Source organism: Carlito syrichta, unplaced genomic scaffold (genome assembly GCF_000164805.1).
Source record: "Carlito syrichta isolate Samal-C Ts95f unplaced genomic scaffold, Tarsius_syrichta-2.0.1 Scaffold287526, whole genome shotgun sequence".
Classification (NCBI taxonomy): domain Eukaryota; kingdom Metazoa; phylum Chordata; class Mammalia; order Primates; family Tarsiidae; genus Carlito; species Carlito syrichta.
Window position 1 is genome coordinate 692,941 of NW_007231622.1, and position 23,737 is coordinate 716,677.

Consider the following 23,737-nt stretch of genomic DNA (forward strand, 5'->3'; position numbering starts at 1 on the left):
AACCTTGGAGCAGACAGGAGCATTCATCCCAGCCAAGTGCTCAGATGGAGGCGGGAAAGCTGATTCCATGGCTCAGGTGGCTTCTGGGAGGGCATGGGGGGATTCCTCTGGTAATACCGGTTGACTTTCTGTCTTTCTTTCTTCTTTCTTTTCCATCCATCAGTAGTAGAATTGCAGTGTTCTTAGCTCCTAAGACACAGCACACCCTCCTATCAACCACTAAGCCTGGTTAACATGTAGCCCCTGCACAGCCAGGCTCATCTTTCCAGCAGCTTTAGCCTCATCTGGCACACTTATTTTTCTTTTCTCCAGGTATCCCCAGGTTCTCTCAGCTACTCCCAGAGTCTGGGAATGGGGAACTAACTACCTTCAGAGGTGGCCAGGGGAGCATCCCAGGCCCTCCACGCCATGGAAATGGTTTCTGGACCCCTCACCCCCCAGCCCCTCCGGCATCAAAGTCCAGAAAGCACTCTTTCTATCAAAATGAAAACAGTTTACAAATTCCAGCATCCGTCATCTACACAAAGTGCTTATTTTCTGTTTAATGTATCAAAAATGTTTTATTCATGACACCTTACTGTATTCATGCGGTTGTAAGGAAAGGACAAAGCCTTCTGTCCCAAGAAGATCCCATCATATCATGTGGGAACAATTGGAACTTAATTTTTTTCCCATACTTGTGCTTCTGGCAGTTTTTATTCCCAGCTCAAAGTACTCCATACTCCCTTCTGCCCAGAGAAGTTGATGATGGTGATAGTAGCTTGGTGCCAGGAAGCACATGCTGCCTGCGGCCAGGCCTCCAGCCAGATTGCTTGGGTTTTCGGTCCAGCTCTGTGTCTGTGTGGGTAGTCTTGGGCAGTTGCTCGTCTTGCTGCCTCACTTTTCTCATCTGCAGAGTGGAGATAATGTCAGGTCCTACTTTGTGAGGCTTTCATGAATATATAAGGCACTGATTAGTACCATGGGCTACTAAGGCACACAAAGGCATTGCTTATGTCATATTTTATTTTTGACTCCTGGATACCTCCGTCCTACCCCACCCTAATCCTGGTGAATTTAGCAAGGATTTCTTTGATCAGGCGCACTTATTTTTCTTTTCTCCCAGGTATCCCCAGGTATTCTCTCAGCTACTCCCGGAGTCTGGGAATGGGGAGCTACCTTCAGAGGTGGCCAGGGGAGCATCCCAAGCCTTCCACGCCATGGAAATGGTTTCTCTTAATCTCTCCCTGCAGGGTGTGGACACTGTAAGAAAATGAAGCCAGAGTTTGAGAAGGCAGCGGAAGTCCTCCATGGAGAAGCGGACGTAAGTTTCCTTTCCTTACCCCTCACCATTCTCTTGTAAAGAATCACTGACATGTGGAGTTGCTACAGCGATTGTCTCCTAAAAATCCTGCTGTAGCTCTCCCAGTCTCTGGAGACCTGTGGTCCTTCTGAGTCCCCAAGTACGCATGTCCTAGTCACACAGGTGGGGTCCCTGCCAGGGACAGAAGGGTGATAAGGACTATGGGACCACAATTCCTGTGCCTGTCCAGGTGACATCTAATTACTCCCTCTTTTCTCTGGGACCCTGGCTAGTGGGAACAGGCCTCAGTTAACATGGTTGGTGGGGCAGATTTGAAAGCCTTACCTCAGCCCAGAAATGAGAAATGATGGACATGCCAACATTCAGTTGTTTCTTGGAATGTGGGAGCCCACCCCCAGTTAAATTCTGGCAGAGCCAGGATGGGTGGGAGGGCTAGCGTCTGGGCTCCTCTGTTCCACTAGCACCGCGTCTGAGGCTGTATTGCATGGTTGACCTTTCCCCCATCCCAGAGCTCTGGTGTCCTTGCAGCTGTTGATGCCACTGTCAACAAGGCCCTGGCAGAAAGATTCTACATCTCAGAGTTTCCTACACTGAATTATTTTAAGAATGGAGAGAAATATGCAGTGCCTGTGCTCAGAACCAAGAAGAAGTTTATTGAGTGGATGCAAAAGTAAGTTTTGATTATCTGGACAGCATGTCTTGACTGCTGGCTGGCAGCCACTGGAGACCACCTTGAGGAGGTGAAATAAACTTTATAGTCTGCTGTCCTTGGCTCAGGGCCACAGGAGCCAAGATGAATTTGACTTCCTCAACCCTAAAGCCACTCCTGATGTGCTGACTACGTGTCCTATGCCAGCAGATCACTGGCGGCCCTTCTGGAAGCAGTTTTATCGGACCCACTAAACTGTGTGTTTTTTTTCTCAGTCCCTGTCTCAGCCCAAGGTTTCATCGTGTGTGTTTTGTTCCATCTCTTTGAACAAATGAAGGAGACAAATGGAGACTCTAGTGATTGGCTGAGCCTCCTGTAGTGTCCATAGTGCAGGCTGTGGTGTTTGGGGGCGAGGTTAAAGATTCCAAAGACCCCATCATCCTGTATATTAGTGCGCTGGGATCATCATAACAAGGTTACATGGACTGGGTGGGCTAACAGTTTATTTTCTTACAGTTCTGGAGGCTAGAAGTCAGGATCAAGATGTTGGCAGGGCTGGTTTTTTTCTGAGGCTTCTCTTCTTGGCCATCTTCTGCCTGTGTATGTCTTATAAGGACACTGGTCATATTGCATTCCCCTCCCCTGTCATCTTGTATTAGTTTTTCTCATATATCTCTTTAAAAGTTCTGTGTTCAAATATAATTCCAACCTGAGGAAGTGAGTAGGATTTCAACATAGGAATTTGAGGGAGACAAATTCAACCCATACAGTCTGAATTACTTTGTTAGGACACTGGTCCTCAAGCTTAGTTGTACATGAGCATCACCTGGTATGAAGTGCGTATTTAAAGTGCAGATTCTGAGATTGCTGTCCGTGAAGCTTTGATTCAGGGGGTATGAATGGGACCCATGGTGTTCTAAGAAGCGCCATCTTAGGAAATGGGAGCAGAGTTGCCAGTCGGTTCAGGAGAGGCCTCAGGTAAAAGGTGAGTGGGGTAGTGAGGACCTGGCCTCAGCTTCTCCCACTTTGTCCTGCTGGTCCACTGGGGGAAGATTCTAAGTGACAGGCCTTTGTCGTTGGGACCAGAGGAGAGTGGTGGTTTGCCACTGAAAGAGCCGAGACGCTCACTCCTCGAAGCCGTCTGGTGTCTGAAGTAGGTGGTTTGTTCATGGACTCTTTTCCAGCCTTGCTCTGGTGCTGGGGCTGGTTCACCAGAAGGGCCTGGGTATGGTGAGGGATAAAGGCCAGGGCCTCGTGATGCTAGCCCTTGTGGTTAGAGAGCCAAGGGAACTGGGAGCATTGATAGTACTTATCAGTGCTGGGGAGTCCTGGACACAAATAACGAGCCTGGAGAGCCTCTGTCCTTCCTGTGTGTAGTGGCTGCTACTGAGTGCCTGAAAAGCCCTTGGGCTAACTGCTTTTAGGTGTAAGTGCTTTTGAGGTTAAGAGCATACATGGACTTTGGAGTCTGAGAGACTTGCGCTCAGCTCGTGACCCTGAGCCATTTACTTGACCCCTCTAAGGCCCACTTTCCCATCTGTAAAATGGAGACAATGCTTTCCTATAGAAAATAAAAGGAGACTGTTGTGAAAAGCACTTATGAGCACGGTGCATGATGTGGAAATACTCAGAAAAGTTGAAGCTGTTTTTATGTCTGATTCTAACCGTCACGTGGGGCTTTAACTGACAATGTCAATGTATAACTGAAAAGACCACTCAGCCTCTACAGAATGCTTTCCTATCTCTTGCACCATTTTGTCCTCAAGTCCTACTAAGGCTTGAGTTTTTATTCCTGTTTAATTGGTGAAGAAACTTAGGTTCAGAGAGGTTAAGGGCCCTGCCTAGGGACACTTGGAAGGGATCCTTCAGGTGGAGCATGAACAACAGATGGTGCCAGGATGGAGAACTGAGTCTTGTCATCCAGAAGCAGGGCGAGCAGACGGTGCCGGGTGAGGCGGATGATGTTTTCATGGGCATGCACAGGTGGCAGGCTGTGGGTCACTGGGGAGGCAGCATTCGGGGAATGGGCAAAGCTGAAAGGTCAGAAGCGTGGTGTCAACCATGGATCCAGGTACCTGGAGGGAGGAAGACAGGGAGGCTAGGGGGGTCCAGTCTCAGTCATCAGCACAGGAGGAGTTGTCAGAGGAGAACTGATTGGGGAAGAGGAGGGAAGAGTCATGTGTTCTAAGTCATGGTAGGTTTGAGGCGACAGTGAGACCTTCAACTGGAAATGCCTGAGAAACACCTGGAAAAGAGGGACTTGGAGGAGAGGTCAGGGTTCAGGTTATCCTCAGCCACAGGGATCGCTGGAGCCATGCAGGGAGAGGAGGTCTTTTGGGAATTGCAGGGGCACAGAGTAGAGTTAGGAGAAGAGAGAAGGCCACACTCAGCTGGGTGCCAGGCCTGGTCAGCGGAAGCCAGGTTGTGCTGGGGCTGTGGCTTGAGTGCGAGGGAAGGACGTGGGGTCCTCCTTCTCCAGAGATGCCTCTGAAAAGGGAAGGAGAGAGAGGGGCTTTTGTAGGGTGGTGCAAGGCACCAAAGGCTTTTGAAAGACCCTAAGGATCCATACCTGTGCAAGGCAGAGTGGAGGGACCCAGTGGATAGCAAGATACTGGAAATGGCAAACATCTGTTCAATGCCTGGCATTTATTAGAGCATCTAGGCTCTCAGTAAGAGAGCCTTGACTGACTAGGTGCTTTACATGCACTGTCTCTGCTCTTCAAAAAGATCCCGTAGGAAGGTACTGTTGTGCTCATGTAACAGAAAAGAAAATGGAGGCTCAGAAGAGTTTAGTAAGTTACCTAAGGTCACACAGTTGGTAAGTAATCTGGATTTGAACCCAGGTCTCCTCCACTTCTCAGCCCATGCTCTGTCCACCAGAACAAAGGCCTAGGAGCAGAAGATATTGAACACTCACTTAGGGTCCCAGAGGAGGCAGGAAGGAGGGGCTGGGGAGCCCGGGTGGAGGAGGTTCTTGTCAGGGGATGGTAGCCCATACTTAGAGAGGCTGCTCTGCCCTGAAATGAGATCAGGTCATTCACATCTTTACAAAATGCCTCCTTAACAGGCTCCTCAGAGGGAATCAGAGTATCGAGTATCTTTGCTGATGCTACAGATTTGTTCCTGTTTAAACTGAGGTTTCAAAATTTAGGAATTTTAGAAGGAATGCAGACTTTATCATGCGTGTTCCCTGAGTGGTTGGATGTGGGGGGTTGATTTGCTTGCCCTCCACAAGTCTCTCCTCATGGCTGCCCCCTCACCCCTGGCTTCTTGCAGCCCCGAGGCTCCCCCACCCCCAGAGCCCACTTGGGAAGAGCAGCAGACAAGTGTGTTGCATCTGGTGGGGGACAACTTCCGGGAGACCCTGAAGAAGAAGAAACACACCTTGGTCATGTTCTATGCCCCTTGTAAGTAGTTCGAATACTTGCTCATGGACGAGGTAAGCGGGGTTGGTCCCACTGAACCAAGAGATCCCCCACCCCCACCCCAGGGACCATGGCAACCACTAGTCGGCTCCAGGATCATCGCACTGTGAGCCAGGCTCCCTGATTTCATTCCAGGCTGAGAGGTCTCTAAAACCCAAGTCCTCCTTTTGTTAACTCTGTCAGGTGCTCCCTCACGTGGGGAAACCTTTCTCATGTCTGTTCTAAAGCCTTCAACCTCAGTTTGTGGTACACACCAGGCCCCTCTAGTCCCTGGGTTCCATCATGCTGCCCGTCCCTTCCCCCCCACACTCCGGCTACCTCCTCCTCCAGCTACTAACTTCACCTTCTGCACCTTGGAGCCCCCCCGCTCTGACTTCCACCTTGGAGTCTGTCTCCTGACCATACATCTTGGAGCCCCTCTCCTGGCCTTCCCAGGTGGCCCCGGAGCTCTGGTACAGGCACAGGCACATTTGTCCCCCTGTGATCTTGTTTTAATCAAAGCTTAAGTTGAGGAAGTGACACGTCTGCTGGCGTTGGTGTTTGTGACCTCGGGTTCTTGTGCATTCCCATTTGGAAGTTGTTAATTGCTACTTAAAAGGAAAGGTTCTTAGACTTTCCCACTCTTCTGTTGCCCTTCTCTCTCTCCCCCAGGTTACAGCTCAGCTTAATGGAGTGAAGATAATAAAAGCTGCAGGTCTGTAGAGAAGCCAGGCAGCTCCATCTAGTCATAAACCCACTCAGTTGTAGCGGGCCCTCCTGTTGGCGCGCCCGCCCCCCCCCCTTCGAGTGTCAGCAATCCGTGAAGTTTCCCTGGGCTCACCATGTCTGGGCGGGGCCTTCCACAGCCTCAGCCCCTCCATGAGGGGGCCTCCCTGCCCCTGTCTTTCTGTCTTCTCGGGGCAGGATTTGTTCTCTCTCAGTTTCTTAGAGAGCTTCCCGCTGTCCTCATCTGTCCGTAGAGTGTGCTCAGAAGCCCTGAGTGGATTTTGAGATGTTGACATTGTCCTGGGCAGGGGAAGTGGAGGGCTGAGCTTAGCCCAAGGCTGTGTAGCAAGTTAGTGACAGGCCCCTCCCACAGACTCTTCTCTCTCTGTCACAAGCAGGATTCAGCAAGTGAGAGTCTTCTCAGCATTACTGGCTACAGAAATGGGAATCCTTGACCTGCCCCAGGGTAGACTTTACAAAGTCCAGACTAAATACTGCCCCCTCTATCCCCCTTCAGCTCCTTTCTGACTAAATGGAATTTGCGGCAGACACAAAGGCCCCGCTGGCTGCTGGCGCAGGCAGGTTCCTGAATCCCCAGGGAATCTGGGATAGTGACACCTACCCTGCTGGGCTACTAAAGTGCTACGACTATGTCCTTCCTTCCTTCCTTCCTTTCTTCATCAAATAACAGCTCTGTGTTGAGCCATGTCTTGGGCCCGGAGACAAAGGAAGGAGACTTGTCCCTGCCAGGCCTCAAGGGGCTCACGGTCGACCCTGACAAAATTCTCAAGGCAGCCTGTTCCGAGCAGTGTCACCAAGTGACTCAACCCCTGGCAAAGGGCTTGGTCCTTAGAGTTCTTTCATTTCTCTTACTGCATTATTCTGTCCCTAAATCTTGCCCTAATACGTCTAGGGAGACACGTCTTTATCAGCGGGTTAAAGGGGGGAGACTATCCGAGGACCAAAAAAAAAAAAAACCTTTTAATTTTTTCAGTGAAAAAAAATGATACTTTTTTTTTTATAGCTATTTAGGTATAAAGAATCCAAACGCTACAGAAAAGTCAGGCGGTAAAGAACCTGATAAAGATATATAACTTTTTAAAAAGCCAGCCCCCGTATTCTTGCTCCCCTTATATCCACCCCCTTAACATTTCACCTCTTCCCACGTCTCTTCACCCACCCCATCCCCGCTCCCACCATATCTGCCCCATACTTCCTGCCTCCCCAGCTTCAATGCAGATCTTCCTCCTGCTGTTTCATTGTTCCCTTTACTCTGAATGGTCTGGTCATGGTGACTGCCCTTCTTAAGCCAGCTCTGCTGAGTCTCCAGAATTGGAATTTTCCATCCTGTCCTCGGTCTTTGTTACTCTGTCCCCAGTCTGGGAGGTTTCCTTGGTCTCCTGCTACAAAGAGGCAATGCCTTAAAAAAAAAAAAAGGCCAAATTTTTAAAAATCGTGCCAGCTTCTGGTCCACCTGACACCTCTGGGAAACATCTTCTTGCATTTTCTAAAGCAGCCTTCCCTCCCATTATTTACTGGCCCTGCTCTTTCTTTTGGATAATGAGAAAATTAGATGCAACAGAAGGCCATTAATCTGAGGCCTAGATATTTTAAATTGATGGTAACAGGAATTTGTGCTAGGCTGACAGTTACCTTTAGACTTGCAGTAAGCAAAGAGGTTAAAAAGGAAAAATTAATAGTGAAACTAGATTTTGAGGAAGGGGGGGTTATTTTCAACCAGCCTAATGCTGTTATGGGCATATGCCCCTTGCGAGGGGCCTGCCGCTGCCTGCAGGATCTGGGACGTAGCTGGTTAACCAGTAGACTGTGCTCTTTAAGTGTTCTGAAAATTAGATAACATCATTCCTTTATAGTGTGATATTTTCATGAATTTGAGCTATTTTCCTCTCTGTTAGGTCAAATTAGTGACGTATTACTTGTAATTACCGTTTTAGGCAATTAAAAAAATCATCTGTCCAGTCTCTGCCTTGAGTTAGGCTGTGCCTAGCACTTTGTTTCCTTTGGTTCTGTTATAATCCATCACCAGCCCAGGTCTCTTCTGCGACAGATGTTGGGAAAATCCCTCTAAACCCCTTCCCCATTGCCCCCTACGCTGCCCTGGGCCAGCTGGCCCCTCCACCAGCCAGGCCATGTGGGTGGTCCTGCCCATCCCAGGAACCAGCTCAAGCACTAGATTCAAATTAAACTTGTAGCTTAGCCTTAATTTGGTTTCACAAAACCCTTTGAAACGCCAGTCATTCTTCTCTTATTTTTAAGAGGAGAAAGCAGATGAGCAAAGCCGTTTCTATTCCCACCACCATGTCATTTCTGTCTTTGGAGGCCTGTGCGCTCGCTGACGTCAGGAGATTGTGAGGTGGAGCCAGACCTCCCCACGATCATGGAAATCCTCCCCTCAGAGCCCTTCTGCCTTCTTGGCAGTTCTGTTCACCAGCACAGCCTGCAATTTCCTGGGCTCACCTGAACAGGAAGAGAAAGTGGCCCCACACAGTTCCCTGCCCTGCTCCTGAGACATTGTGGTTAGAACTGAGGGGGCTCAGGATGATTCAGCTCAGAACAAGAGACAAGATGGGGGTGGGTGACAGGCCTTCTCCCTGTAACAGGAAGTGTCAGGGACTATCCGTTGACTTCTTCTAGCTCATCTTTCTCTTACCTTGGCCCCCATTCCTGGCTTTGAAGGTCAGGTTGATTGTAAAGCAAAGGGTAGACAGAACCTGAGGATCAGGGGCCTCATTTGGCACAGCCTAGGGTTGGGGTGGAGGTGGGAGTACTAGGAATGTGGCAGCTAGCTGCAAAGCAAGAGCAGCAGGGGCTCTGGCACAGTAGGTACCCCTGCTCCCATTTCAGACAGAATATATCACCAAATAAACAAGGATGCCACCCCCACCCATCCCTCACCTTTCTCAGCACCACTTCCTCTCCATCATGAAATGGAGAGATGTGCCATTGCCACTGGAGCAAGAGAAGATAACTGACTTGGAGAATCCCAAGCACATGTCTTTCTTTCCCAAACCCAAAGCTCCCTCTACGCCTTGCACCAGGCTCTTGCTCTGTCCTGAGGACAGCCTCTATGAAAGGAGCCGGCAGAACCAGACCACAGTGACCATCCCCCCAGCCCAGGCAGGAGCGCACTGACAGATCAATCACACACGGGTGGGGATGAGGGTGGTTAAGAGTGGCAGGGTTGACACATGGACCTTGCACTGGGGTAGGAAGGGTGGGGCTCCCAGAAAGACCTCTCGAGAGGGTCCAGGAAACACCCCTGGCTCTGCAGCCTCTGTGCACGTGTAACGCCATCCTGTGTGCTCTCACTCTCCCTCATGCAGGGTGTCCACACTGTAAGAAGGTCATTCCGCACTTTACTGCTACTGCTGACACCTTCAAAGATGACCGAAAGGTAAGGATACCTACGCCTCTTCATCTCTTGATCTGCCTCCAGCTGATCCTTGCACCTTCCTCCTTGCCATTCAGGTCCCTTCCCTAACAGGTGAAATTCTGCTGAAACCAGTAAGTAGGGATTCCTTGGGCACTGGGACTTTCTCTTCATAAGGCAAGCTAGAGCAGGTTGGATTTATGCTACAAGATCAACGCAAAGGGCTACACTGAACCGTTACAGCACTTACTTGGAGGGGAGGGATGGTAAAAAGGGTCAATTCGTTTATTTTTTTAGCGCTTGAACATTTTTACGGTAGGATTATAGTCATGCATTTCTTATGTAATTAAAAATACAAATTAAAAAATCCAACAAAAGTCAACTGGAGGAGGCTACGGTGGAGGAGAGCAAGGCTGTGTCGTGGAGCCTCGTGCTGCCTAAGTGAGTCTCCTGCAGCTGCCGACTGATGAAGCATAAAATTAACAAGCTAGAGCTGCAGATTGGATTAGAGTGCCGGCCTACAGGCGCGGCCCTCAGTTGCAGCCCCCGGGCAGCTCCAGCAGCCAGGGCAGTAGGGGCTGCTGCCAGGAGAGGGCTTGGGGCAGGGAAAGACCCCTGAACTCAGGGAAATGAGATCAACTCCCAGTCCTTGAGTTCCCTTCTCACGTGCACCAGGCGGAGTGCTGGCACAGATGATTACAAAGATTCTTCCTTGCCTTGAGACCCTCTCTTAACAGACCCCAGGAGGCCATGGCTATGTGGGGACATGTACTCATACACACTGAGACCCAGAGTCGTGTGTGGGGGTGTCTTGCTTTCCTAGGTGCAATCCTTAGGTGGGACCAGGGCGGGCTGGAAGGAACCAAAACCAGGTACGCGCTAAGCAGAGAGTCCTGGATGATAAACAGACCAAGTAGGTGGAGATGGAGGTTCATCTGAGGCAGAAAAGGTCAGCTGGTGTCGTAGAAGCAGCACTCATAAGCAGAGCTGGATGACCATCCAAAGGCTGAGTGGAGGGCAGGGCTTGCAGACTTTGATGAGGACCAAAAGGCAGTCAGGCTTGAAGGTTTCCTCCAGGCCTGGTGGAGGCAGAGATAGAACTGCTAGGGCCACCTTGATGGGCCCAGAGGAAGTAGCAGAGATGGGATCATGAGAACCGTGCAGGGACAGGAAGTCAGAGGAAGCCAGCCTGGGGACAGACACATGTATGGAGGGACAACAACTAGGGACCAGATTCCCACTTTGCCCAGACCCCAGGACCCTGCCTAGACTCAGGGAGTCCTGTAGTTATCCAGCCCCCGGCTATGCCTCCAAGACACCCTCACCCCAACTAGAAGGAGCACCAGGACCAGAAGCACTTTCTTCCTCTGCCTGCCACTTCTCTGCACTGAAATGGGTATGGCGGGAGGGGCTTCTGGTGTCCATGTCCTACACCATTCCCGTCCACTGGTACCACCCAGGACCTGTGCACACCACAGGGTGTTTGTTTTTGCTCAGGGGGCTCTGGGATATCCAGCACAGCAGGGCTATCCATCCCCAGCACGGGAACAGCAGTCACCCCATGTCCACTTCCACCACCCCTCACACAGACGCTGCATGCTCTGGGCAGCAAGAGAAAGGCTGTGGGATCCAGAAGATCTGGGAAGGGATCCTGAGGCGTCACTGATACATGGAGCTTGTGCTTGCCTCTCCCTGCCATGCTGGGGAGTGCCGAGTCAGGGAGCATGGTCCAGCTGAGGTTCCAGGTTGGCTAGGAAACCCTGAAGGGACAGCCCACACTGACATGGCACCTCTGCTCACCAGACCACTGTTCAGGTTGTCCTGTGGCCTGACCCACGTCAGTCCAGGTGAGGCCAGGCTTGCCAGGCCCACAGCGGGCAGCCAAAAGCCAGCCCTTCTCTTCCCTGTTCACCTCACACCTCCCCTACCAATGCACAAGGGTCCCATTTCCTTGACACCTTTGCTTGATTGTCTTATCTGGGGCCAGTAATGTTACTGGCTTTTCTTGGGTTTATGTTCTTTAAGTCCTTCTAACTTCCTTTATTCTGAGCCAGGGATCACCCTTACTCGTTTTCAGGAACACACTCCTTAACTTCTCTGTCCAAGGCAGCTGGCCTGCCTAGGGGTCCTGGAGTTGGGACTCATAACATCAAGGAAGCCAGCCATCTGGCCTGGGGGTGGGGGCGGGTCAAGTTAATGGTGATCACTGTACTCCAGGCATGGTGCTACAATTGCTGAGTGCCATCCTACAACTCTTAGATTGAGTGTCTGGGGGACGGTTTCGGAAGCTTGTGGTTTTTAAGAGCTGGCTTTTGTGCTGCCACAGGCTGGTGTGTGGGGACTGCTGGCCTGGCCACCTCTTCCTTTACTCATGAGGTACCCAGGTCCAGAGGGGGAGCTGTGCCCCTTGCCCAGGGATGCCCAGCAGGTCATTGACAGCCAGAACTGGGTCTCCTGACTCCCGCTTCTTCTGGTGCTCTGTGCTGCCACCTCTTCGCTGGAACTGTGTTTTTTTTCCACCCAGAAGCTGGTCCCTGTTTCTTCCCCAATCAATATGCAGTTGGTTTTTCACTTCCATTTTCATAGCCAAAGTCAATATTAGCTCCTGCAGAGATTTATTTTACTGAATCAATAAAGCTGTGTGCGGCAGCCCATATTTTAGCTGGGGAGCCTCCACCCCCTCCTGGGAGCTTACTTGGGGACTTTGTCAGTTGACATGCTGGTGGCGAAAGGGCTGCAAACTGTTAGTGTTGGGGTGGATGGTGTTATTGAAGGGGCAGGGAGGACAAGGACCCCTGGGGGGTTGGTGAAGTGGGGCTGACCTTTCACTGCACATCCAGCTGTCCCCAGCCTGGGGTGGGGTGGGGTGGGGTGGGGCTGGGACTGCTGCTCTTTGCCTGGTGAAGGTCATCCCTGGAAGGAGGCCTGAGGCAGTGGGAGCCCCTCCTCTGTGGTCAGCGCACATCACTACTGGAATCTGGCCGTGTGGTTGTAGGTCCTCTGGCTTACAAGGTTGGCTACTGCCCATCACGAGTGAAAGCTCCCTGAGGGCAGGGACCTCATTTGTCCTTGAATTCCCTGTAGTCTGGATACCTTAGACCTCTGTTGACTGAATGAAGGAACAGTAATATAGTTGGTATTTACTGAGAACTCTTCTTTCTCTAAAAGCATTATGTCATGTCATCCTCACGGCAGCTTGCTCAACTAGGTCTTATTACACTCCTCATTTTGCAGATGAAGAGATTAAAGCTCATGTTAAATGACTAGCCCAAAGTTCCTCAGCTGGAAAGGAACCGAGGCAGAATTGAATCAATAGGCATTGTTAGAGTGTGAGCCCTCCCAGAAGCTGGCCCTGTTCCTGGGACTTGTATGCAGGGAATGTATTTGGGAGGTGATCTCAGAAAGTACCAGAGGGGAATGAGGACATGAGACAGGAAAGGAAAGGAACCAAAGCAGGTGTGCTGTGGCAGGTAACTGGGTGACTGAGGCTCAGCCCCACAAGAGGCCTCACCAGGAACTGTTCCAGAGTTGTCCTACTTGAAGGTCGAGGAAGCCAGGGCACCTCAATTCCTATCTGTCATTGGCCTTACGTCCAGCTCCTTGTGGCTGGGAGGAAGCTCTCAGGCCGAGCGTAGCAGGTGTGGTGGCAAGTGCTGGGCCTAGGGCATGTGGCAGGGCACCGACAGCATGTGCCAGTCACCACAGAACAAATCTAGAAGTCATAGTTGTTCATTCTGTGCTGTGGGTGATTGACCTGTACAGATCTTGAGTTGGGTGCGAGGGACCGGCATGTAGCCAGGTGGAATTGTGGCAGCTGGGAAGAGGCTTATCTGCTTCCTTCTTTCCAAAGAGTCTAAACTTCTGCCTTTGGGGAAGGCCGCGTTTGTCTCCTCTTCCGTAGAAACTGAATGTGGATTAGCTGGACGTTGCATTCCAGGTATGTGGCGGGCAGCTAGTTTAGGTGATTCAGAATAAGTACACATTTTTAATTTAGTAGACTTATAAAACCACACATTACATTTCCAACGACTCCAGGGCATGTATACAAATTAAATTCATTATTTAAAGCGGATGCCAGGAGAGCAGCAGCCTGGAGCAGTGTTCATCCAGCACTTTCACAGTGTGGCAGAGCATCAGCTCCTGGCCCCAGCTGGACACAGAGGCCTCTCAGTCGCTGGCTGTGCAGAGGGAGAGTGCGTGGACGCCTGTGTCCCTTGGGCTGGGCCCCATAGCGCCTGCCCCATGGAATGGAACCCTGCAGACTGCCAGAGGAGTGTCCACCTCACGTGTCTAAATAATTCAGAAAGTGCTTCAGAGGGTGGGCTGCAGTTCTCAGAAAGAAGCCTGGAGGAGCCAGCCAGGCGACCTGGGTGCACTGAGCTCCAGGTGGAGGTGGGTGAGGGCCCGTGTAGCCTGCCTGGAGGAGACAGCTGCCTCTCTGCTCCAGCTGGTTGTCACCTATGGGAATGCAGGGTAAGTGCCATCAAGTCTTCTGACTTTTAAAGAGGAGCTGGAAAGCCACATTTTTATATTAAATCTCCTGGCTCCTTTTCTGTGTTGGCAGCTAATTCAGATTTATTTTTTTTGTTAAATCCTATGTGGGCCAAATAGAACAGGACTGAGAGCCAGATACGGATTGTGTGCAGCGAGTTTGCAAACTCTGCTCTAAGCCTTGCCACACAGAACGTTATGTGGCTGAAAAGTAGAAGGGCAGGGTGAGGGTGGCAGGGAGGGCGCACCTCGCTCCTCACTCTGGCTGCTCACCTGGACACCAGGTATGGGACCAGAAATATGGCCATCGGTGGCCTGCAGGGCTCTCCTGCTTCTGTCCAAATGTGAATCACCAGCAGCCAAAGAACTGTGTGAATCATGGTTATTCAACACTTTTAAATTATCTCACTGAATCACCCTCTTTTCATTCCTTCCAAGCATTCATTGGGCTCTATCTGAAATGATCTCATTTGTTATGTGACTGTTCCTTGATGGCTGGGCTCTGTCAAGGTCACCATGGCTCACCCCACACCTAGAGCAGGCTTGGCACCCGATGGGGCTTCAGGCAGTGCTGCCTGGAGAGAGGACTCCCCTCTCATCAGAATCCGCCCTAGCCCTCTTCCCTGGTGCTTCTGTGTTGAATGGTGTCATTAATTGCCTTCCTTCTCCCCCTTCCCTGGTTTGTGACCCTCAAGAGGAAAAAAGTTGCCCATTTTGCTTTGTATCCTCTTATTTTGAAAAGAACAACACATGATGAGGAAAAGCTACCCAGCACATGGGATTTGTTAGGTGGGCAAGAAGAGACCAGTGGCCAATGGGGGAACCTCTTTCCAATCAAAAATGGATGGCTTGAGTTATGCTGTACTCCTCCCTAGTTTCTGAGTATGCTCCCTGGCTTCCTCCTCCTTCTTTGCCTCAGCTCAATGGCAAATCTGCCACGTGCCTTTGCTCTACTCACCTGGGTTCTCTTGGCACTTGGACTGCCTTCCTCAGACCTCACATCAAACCGTGTTGGAATTGTCTCTCTACCCAACTCTGTGCCCAGACGCTGAGCCTAGCAGGGACAAAGCTTGGGGGTGGGGCCGGAAGGAGTGGCTGTAATAGTAGTTGCCATTTCCTGACCACGAGTCCTGTGCCAGGTCCTGTGCTGATTGACCTCACTTGGATTCCCTTACTCAGTCTTCATAATATCCTGATATGGGGCAGAATATCTTCATAATACCCTGATAACCCAGGTATTGTTATTATATGTTATTTTACAGCCAGGAAAATTGAGGCACCAAGAGGCTAAGTGGTTTTCCTTAAGTCTTGATGTGCAGACAAGCCAAGAGTGTACTTGGGAAACCTAACTGCAGAGCTCCTGCTCCCAACCTTGCTATTAGACTCCCCCACCAAATAGCCATTTGGGAAGTATTAGCTGATAAACGAATGAATCCCAGTGCCTCACAGAAAACATCACAGAGCCTGTGGGGTTTGCAGATGCTTTCAAGTCATCATTCCCTTTATGGTCATTATACTCTCAATTTCAAAAGGTAGTGTGAAGACACTCCACGCCAAGTCCCCTAGCCTTACTCATCTGCCTTGGAAATTGAAAACAAGCACCATCGGTGTCAAGGGAGCTTTAAGCTGAGAAGCTTTGGTTCAGCTCATCCCTGCTACTGGGGAAAAAAAAAATCACAGCAAGCCCGTGGCATGGGCCAGACATGTAGTCTATGTGGAGAGGTCCAGGCTTCTTCCTAGAGATGTCCTGTGCTGACTTGGCCTCACTTTGCCCCCTAGATTGCCTGTGCTGCTGTCGACTGTGTCAAAGACAAGAACCAAGATCTGTGTCAGCAGGAGGCCGTCAAGGCCTACCCCACCTTCCACTACTACCACTATGGGAAGTTTGCAGAAAAGTATGACAGCGACCGCACGGTGAGTGCCCGGAGCACGCTCTGCTGATGGGCAGAGAAACAGCCACTGGGGAGGGGCAGCTCAGGGTGGCTTCCAGAAGCCACAGAAGTCAGCTGGAACACTCTGCACTCAGAGTCCAAGTGTGCCTGGGCCTGGAAGAGAGTCCTAAGGAGTTGTCCCACACGTCCTGCCCCCAGAGCCGGGATGGACCCCAGGATGCCCAGAGTTCCCTGGTCTGCTTCTCAGGCCTGGCCTCAGAAGCCAAGCTGGCCCTCCTGACATTGCAGCGGTCTGCCTACCTTGCTCTGCTGCAGGATTGAGCACCTAGAGGGGAGGGGAGGGGAGAGAGGAAGGGTGTACAATAGACCCAGGGTTTGAGTTCCTTCTCTTTCTCTCCTCTTCCTTGCAGGAATTGGGATTTACCAATTTTATTCGAACCCTCCGGGAGGGAGACCATGAAAGACTAGGGAAAAGGAAGGAAGAGTTGTAATTTCTGTCTCAGAGAAAGCTTTTCCATTACACTGTGAACGATACCTGTTTTTGTTGTTCTTTCTGAATTTCCACATGTTCTAAAGACAAAGTTTTTTATAGCCGCTTATGGCCATTTTGTACAATTTTGAAATAAAATTAAGCCATTTATTTAGTGGTGTGGTTTATTCTCATGGTGCCTGTACTAACAAGATAGATACTCGTGGTCTCGTCATTCCACGACCTCTTCTGGGAGGCAGAGCCACGCTGCAGTGCTGCGTGTGCACAGACTCCTGAGGGTGCTGGCCCTATCAGTCACTGCAGAGCAGAACAGGGAAATTGGGCCACAAAAATATCCTGGTGGAAAATGACAGGCTATTGAGAGGAAATACATTAAGATGATCAGGGAAATTGAGCTGCTGAAGCAAATGGTAGCCAGGCGTTAGCTTCTCTGGCTCACGGTGGTTTCAATTTTGGTGTGTTTTCCTGGAACTCATTTACATGTTTCTCTTTCTCCAACAATTTCTGTCTTCTCTTCCCCTCTCCATTCCCTCTCTGTTCTCTCTTTAAAGAGAATTAAGTTGCCACTTCAGGGGCCTGGACGGTGTGGGGGAAGGGGGTTTCTGTGCTTGCTGGAAAGGATGATGTATTCTCAGTGTACAGATGTTACATCTGTTAGCCAGTCCCCACCGCCCTGCCAGGATAACCTCACACCTTCACGCCACGATTTCCATGGATGAGTGCCTCACTCTGCGTCCGCCTGTGTACATCTCTTTCCTGACCCACCTTTTCTGCAAGTCTTCCTGCTTTCTGCATCCCAGCATGAGTCACTCAGCCCTGTGCCCAGTGCTGCAGTCAGAACCTGAGCACCCCGTGACATGTTTTATCTGCTCAGTAGCATTTCTCCACGGGTAGTAGAGCATCCTTGGTCTGGCTATTTTGACTTTAGTTATAAGTAGCGATCCTAGGCTTGGATTCCTCTAGTAGCACGTGCCTATGCTGTGGGGCTTGGGAGCACGCCCTGGTGGCCTTGATGGGAAGTTGGCCTGCAGGAATAGCACTCGTCTCCGGGACCCAGCCCCACCCTTCCAACCTCAGTCCTTCCTGCTGATGGATCTGCCAAGAGGAGGACAGAGCCCCAGAGTGGTACCACTTTGCTCAACTTCATTAAGCGACATCCAGGTTTTGAAAACCCTTGCTCTGTGCAGTTCTCCAACTTCCCAGTTTATCTTCCTGCCAGTTCAGCCCTCCTCTTTCCCTACTTCCATGGCAGTGGCCCCTGGACTTTCCCCAGGGCATGGATGTGAAAGAAAGAAGCATACACTTAAATGTCATTGAAACACATTCACTGAGCTCTCTCCTGTTGGGTACCACATAGGATCATACAGAGAATCATTCAATCCTGACATTTGTGTGTATGTGAACATGGGTATCCTTGATGATTACTTGGGAGTACTTGTGGCTCAAGACATGCTTGTGTCTTCAAAAAAAAGTTGCTTGGTTTGTTTTACTGTACCTGTGAGATAATGCCTATCAAAGGCCATTTCCTGGCCAAGGACCACTGGTGCCCACTTTCAGAGTGCAAGGCTTTCTTTCTATTCCACAGCCTCAAAGCTATGATTTTCCTGATGTAGTTTCTGTATAAGGACTTGAAATCATCATGAAACATCGTCAATTATAAATCAAATTTTTAAAAGCATGTTTTGCGATGGAATCCCCTTCATATTTTTTGCTCTGTATTGACTTCGGGCATGACCTGAACAAGTATATCCTAGCTTGGAGCAGATGCCTCGGCAGACAGAGCTTTCTTCCTCCACTCCACCCTTCCACCTCACACCTAATTCATGCCACACATGCATGCGCACGCACACACACACACAAATGGTGCCCCCATCCTGGAGCTCTGTGCAGATCAAGCAGTGCCATGGCATTGAGGTTAGTTCTATTCCCAGTCACCACGCTTGGTTCCTCTGGGGTTCATTGACATTCAGTGCAGATACCCTCTGCTACTGGAGGACCTGCCATCACCCCCCCTCTTTTCCCCTGGGTCCTGCAGGCTGATTTATCCGTAGGAAGTAAGTATATGAGTTAGAAGAGAACTGGTGTCTGTCTTCCTTCCGGTGGCTTCTGTCTAAGCTTAGCCTCTGTTTCTCTACTTTGGGCCACTACCTCTCTGTTTCAAAGCCTGCTGCCAGCTTGGCTCTGCATCCTCCCACCTCTTGCCCACCAGTCATTCCCCATCACCACCTAATGATCCTTCAGAGTGAGCCCCGCAACTCATCTCACCTTCACCCTGCTGTGTCATCTCTTTCTAGAGGTGTTTGGCTTCCAGAAACTGTGTCAGGCATGAGAATGTGGTGCTTCTGGGGTCAGAAACTGGTTTGTTCCACTTCAACATAAGAAGATGTGGAATCTCACTAGAAGACAGCAGGCATTCTTAGGAGGACAAAGCCTGTGGCTCAGAGGGATGACATGACCTACCCAAATTGCACAGAATGAGACGGGTGCCAGCCCTGCTCTCTACTTTGAAAATGACTGGGCATTGCTGGTCAGAACTAAGCTCTGTTCATGTATGCTCTTACTGTTTACCACTATTTTATTGTTAAAACTCAAACAATGAAGCTCAAACAATGAAGTATACCATACCACTGGATGGTATACTTAAAAGTAAAATGGTAAATGTCCGATTATGTATGTTTTACAAAACAATGAAGTTGATCCCTTACCTTACACAAGATACAAAAATTAACTCAAAATTGGTCAAAAACCTAAACTCAAGAACTAAAACTATAAAACTCTTAGAAGAAAATGGGGAAAGCTGCAAGACATTGAATTTGGCAGCAATTTCTTGAATATAACACCAAAGGCCCTGGCAACAAAAGAAAAAAATAAGTGGACTTTATCAACATTAAAGACTTTTGTACATCAAAGGACACCGTTAAGGGAGTGAAAAGACAACCCACAAAAGGGGAGAAAATATTTGCTAATCATATGTTAGATAAGGGATTAATACCCAGAACATATAAAGGACTCCCACAAGGGAACAACAAAACACCAAATAATCCAATTAAAAAATGAGCAAAGGACTTGAATAGACATTTCTCCAAAGCACATGAAAAGATGCTCAAAATCACAAATCATTAAGGAAATGCAAATCAAAACCACAATGAGATGCCACTTCACACCCATCAGGATGGCTACTATTAAAAATAAAAAGCCAGGCTCGGTGGCTCAGCCTGTAATCCCGCACTTTGGGAGACTGAGATGAGTGGATTGCCTGAGCCCTCGGGTTCAAGACCCGCCTGGGCAACTTGGCGAGACCTCATCTCTACAATAAATCCAAAATTAGCCAGGGTGGTAGCGCGCTCCTGTAGTTCCAGTTACTTGGAAGGCTGAGGTAGAAGGATCGCCAGAGACAAGCAGGTCGAGGCTGTGGTGACCGGGAATGTGCCACTGCATTCCAGTCTGGGCGACAGGGTGACAGAGTGAGACTCCAACTCAAAATAAATAAATAAATAAAAATAAAAAATATAAAAACAAAACTAGAAAATAGATGTTGGTAAGGATGTGGAGAAATTGTAACCCTTGTACATTGCTGGTAGGAACATGGAAGATGCCATAGCCGTTCCTTAAAAAATTAAAGATAGAATTGTTATATGATCTGGTAATTCCACTTTCAAAAGAATTGAAAGCAGGATGTCAAAGAGGTATTTTTTGTACACCTATGTTCATAGCAACACTTTTTTACAGTAGCCAAATGTCCACTGATGGATGAATCCATGAACAAAATATGATCTATGCACACAGTGGAATATTAGCCTTTTGTGCTATGAAATTCCAATACACACTACAACATGAATGAACCTTGCAAACAGTGTGCTAAGTAAAATATGCCACGTACAAAAGAACAAATATGTGGTTTCACTTATATGAGGTTCCTGGAATAACAGACTTCAGACAAAGTGGAATAGTAGTTACTGGGTGCTAGGAGAGTGGGGAATGGAGAGTTGATGTTTAAGGGAGACAGAGGTTCAGTTTGGGTTGGTGAAAAAGTTCTGGTGAGTTGGCCAGGTACAGTGGCTCAAGCCTATAATCCCAGCACTTTGGGAGGCCAAGGTGAGAGGACTGTCTGAGCCCGCGGGTTCAAGACCCCTTGGCAACATGGTGAGACTTCATCTCTACAATAAATCAAAAAGTAGCCAGGCATGGTAGCATGTGCCTATACTTGGAAGGCTGAGGCGGAGAGATCGCTGGAACCCAGCAGATTGACACAGGGGTGGCTGTGAGCATGCCACTGCTCTCCAGCCTGGGCAATGGAGTAAGACTCCAACTCGGGGGAAAAAAAGGGAAATAAAATGTTCTGGTGATGGATAGTGACGATGATGGTTGAACAGCAATGCAAACATATTTAGTGCCTCTGAATTGTACATTTATAATGATTAAAATGGTGAATTGAATGTTATGTATATTTTACCACAATTTTTAAAAAAATTCAATGTTATGTATACTTTACTACAATTTTTTTTTAAAAGTCATAGACACAGTTCTCTCTCTCTCTCTCTCTCTCTCTCTCTCTCTCTCTCTGTCTCTGTTGCAGTTGCCAAATTTCAAGTACTCAATAGCCATGTGTGGCTAATAGCTTCTGTATTGAACACTGTAGGCCTAAAATAAAGGATTTGAGGGGGTGGCATATATTTGGTGAGACCATGAAAGAATTTGGTTTTAGCAGGTAGCTTAAGGATATAGTTTCATTGCTTGAATCTTAACACTAAAATAACGGCAAACAGTAAGAGCACACATGCACAGAGCTTAGGTTCTGACCAGCAATGCTCAGTCACTCTCAAAGTGAGAGGCTCCTGAGACAGGGCTGACACCGATTTCATTTTGTGTATGTGGGCTGGTTACATCACCCCTCTGAGTCCCAGGCTTTGTCTTCCTCAAGGGCCTGGTGCTTTCGAGATGAGATTCCACATCTTCTTATGTTGAAGTGGAGCAAACCAGTTTTGAAACCCAGAAGCACCACCTTCCCATGCCTGACACAAAACAGTTTCTGAGCTAAACACCTCTAGACAAGCATAACATTTTATGTCATGTATATTTTACAAAACAAAATTGATATCCCATTTTCCCAGCATCATTTGTGGAAAAGGCTGTCCTTTCCACTTTGAAAGGTCTTGGCACCCTAATTGAAAAACTTTGGCCTGGTGCGGTGGCTCAGCCTGTAATCCCAACACTTTGGAAGGCCAAGGCAAGAGGATTGCCTGAGCCCAGGGGTTCGAGACCAGCCTGGACAACTTGGTGAGCCCTCGTCTCTACAATAAATCACAAAAACTAGCCAGGTGTGGTTGTGTGCGTCTGTAGTTCCAGCTACTTGGAAGGCTGAAGCAGAAGGATCACCTGAACCCAGCAGGTCAAGGCTGCGGTGGCCGTGAGCATGCCACTGCACTCCAGCCTGGGCGACGAGAGTGAGACTCCAACTCAAAAAAAAGAAAAAAACCTTTGATCACATGTGTAAGAATTTGCTTCTGTACTCTATTCTATTCCATTTGTCTATACATCTGCCAGTACCACACTGTTTTGATTACCGTAAGTTTATAGTAAGTTTTGAGATCAGGAAGTGTGAATCCTCCAACTTTATTCTTATTTTTCGAGATTGTTTTGGTTATTCATGGGGCCCTTGAAATTTCTTGTGCCTATGCCATCTATCACCTATGTAATTTGCATAACCACCACTGCACTCACAATACAGGACTAGCCCAACACCACAACAATGTCTCATGCTACCTCTTTAGATTCATACCCACTTCCCTCTCCCCTAAACCCTGGCAACCACTAACTTGTTCTCCATCTCTATAATTTTGCCATTTGGGGAATGGCATATAAATAGAACCCTATAATATGTAATCTCCAAGATTGACCTTTCTCACTCTGCCCAATGCCCTTGCAATCATCCAAGTTGTTGCATGAATCAATAGTTTGTTCCTTTTTATTGCTATGTATATTCCATGATATGGATATACCACAGTTTATTTAACCATCTACCTACTAAAGGACATTTTGGTTGTTTCCAGTTTTTGGCCTTTAGAAATAAAGCTGCTATGAACATTCATGTATAGTCTTTGCGTGGACATAAATGTTCATTTCTCTGGTATAAATGTCCAGGAGTACAATTGTGCTTAGCGTCTAAAGAAACTGCCAACTTGTTTTCCAGAGTGACTGTACCATTGACATCCTCACCAGTACTGTATGAATGATCCAGTTTCTCACCTGTATTTGCTGTTGTCATTATTTATTTATTTATTTTAGTTGGAGTCTCACTCTGTCACCCAGCCTGGAGTGCAGTGGCCGTTCCCGGCCACCGCAGCCTCGACCTGCTGGGCTCCGGCGATCCTTCCACCTCAGCCTTCCAAGTAGCTGGAACTACAGGTGCGCGGTGCCACGCCCGGCTAATTTTTGATGTAGTGTAGAAATGAGGTCTCGTCAAGTTGCCCAGGCGGGTCTCAAACCCGCATTCTCAGGCAATTCACTCCCCTCTGCCTCACAAAATGCTGGGATTACAGGCTGAGCCACCAAGCCCAGCTGTCACTATTTTTTTTTTTAAAAACTGTAGCTGTTTCAGTTGGTGCATAATAATAGCTCATGGTCTTCATTTACATTTCCCTGATGTTTAGTGATGTTGAATATTTTTTTAATGCTTATTTGCCATCTGTATATCATCTTCAGTGAAATGTCACTTCATGTCCTTTGCCCATTTTAAAATTAGATTATTTGTTTTATTCCCGTTGAGTTTTGAGACTTTATGTATTCTAGATACATTCTTGGTCAGACATGTGGTCTGCAAATATTTTCTCCCAGTCTGTAGCTTGTATTTTCGTATTCTTTATGTAATCTTTCACAGAGCAAAATTTTTAAATTTTGATGAAGTTCAATATGTTAATTTTTTTCCTTCATGGATCATGCTTTTGATGTCTAAGAATTAGTCGCTAAGCCCTAGGTAGCAAAATTGTTCTTACTTTTTTTTCTGAAATGTTACACTTAAATGTATGATTCATTTTAAGGTAATTTTTGTATAAGGTGTGAAACTGAGATCAAGGTTCAGTTTTGGTGACATTTGTTGTAAAGATTATCTTTCCTCCACTGTGTTGCTTTTGCACTTCTGTCAAAAAATTAGTTGACTAGAAGCTGGGCACGGTGATGCATGCCTGTAGTCCCAACTGTTAAGGAGGCTGAGGCAGGAGGATGGCTTGAGCTCAGAAACTGAAGACTGTAGTGCATAATATCCTGTGAATATCCACTGTACTCCACCTGGGTAATGTAGCAAGACCTTGTCTCTTTAAAAAGAATGATTAAAATGTGGCTCAGCCTGTAATCCCGCACCTTTGGGAGGCTGAGGTGAGTGGATTGCCTAAGCC

At 48.4% G+C, this 23,737-nt stretch overlaps 1 protein-coding gene across 1 annotated transcript in view; it reads left to right on the forward strand.

Annotated features, from left to right (window-relative positions):
• PDIA5 (protein disulfide isomerase family A member 5) overlaps positions 1-16,496 on the forward strand; it is a 90,420-nt gene extending 73,924 nt beyond the window's left edge. Inside the window, exons 12-17 of the mRNA XM_008052803.1 lie at positions 1,233-1,303; positions 1,813-1,973; positions 5,229-5,359; positions 9,427-9,497; positions 15,744-15,878; positions 16,267-16,496. Coding sequence (XP_008050994.1) covers positions 1,233-1,303; positions 1,813-1,973; positions 5,229-5,359; positions 9,427-9,497; positions 15,744-15,878; positions 16,267-16,347 — 650 coding nt within the window. The 3' untranslated portion in view covers positions 16,348-16,496. The remainder of the gene's footprint in view (positions 1-1,232; positions 1,304-1,812; positions 1,974-5,228; positions 5,360-9,426; positions 9,498-15,743; positions 15,879-16,266) is intronic.
• Positions 16,497-23,737: the final 7,241 nt, after the last annotated feature.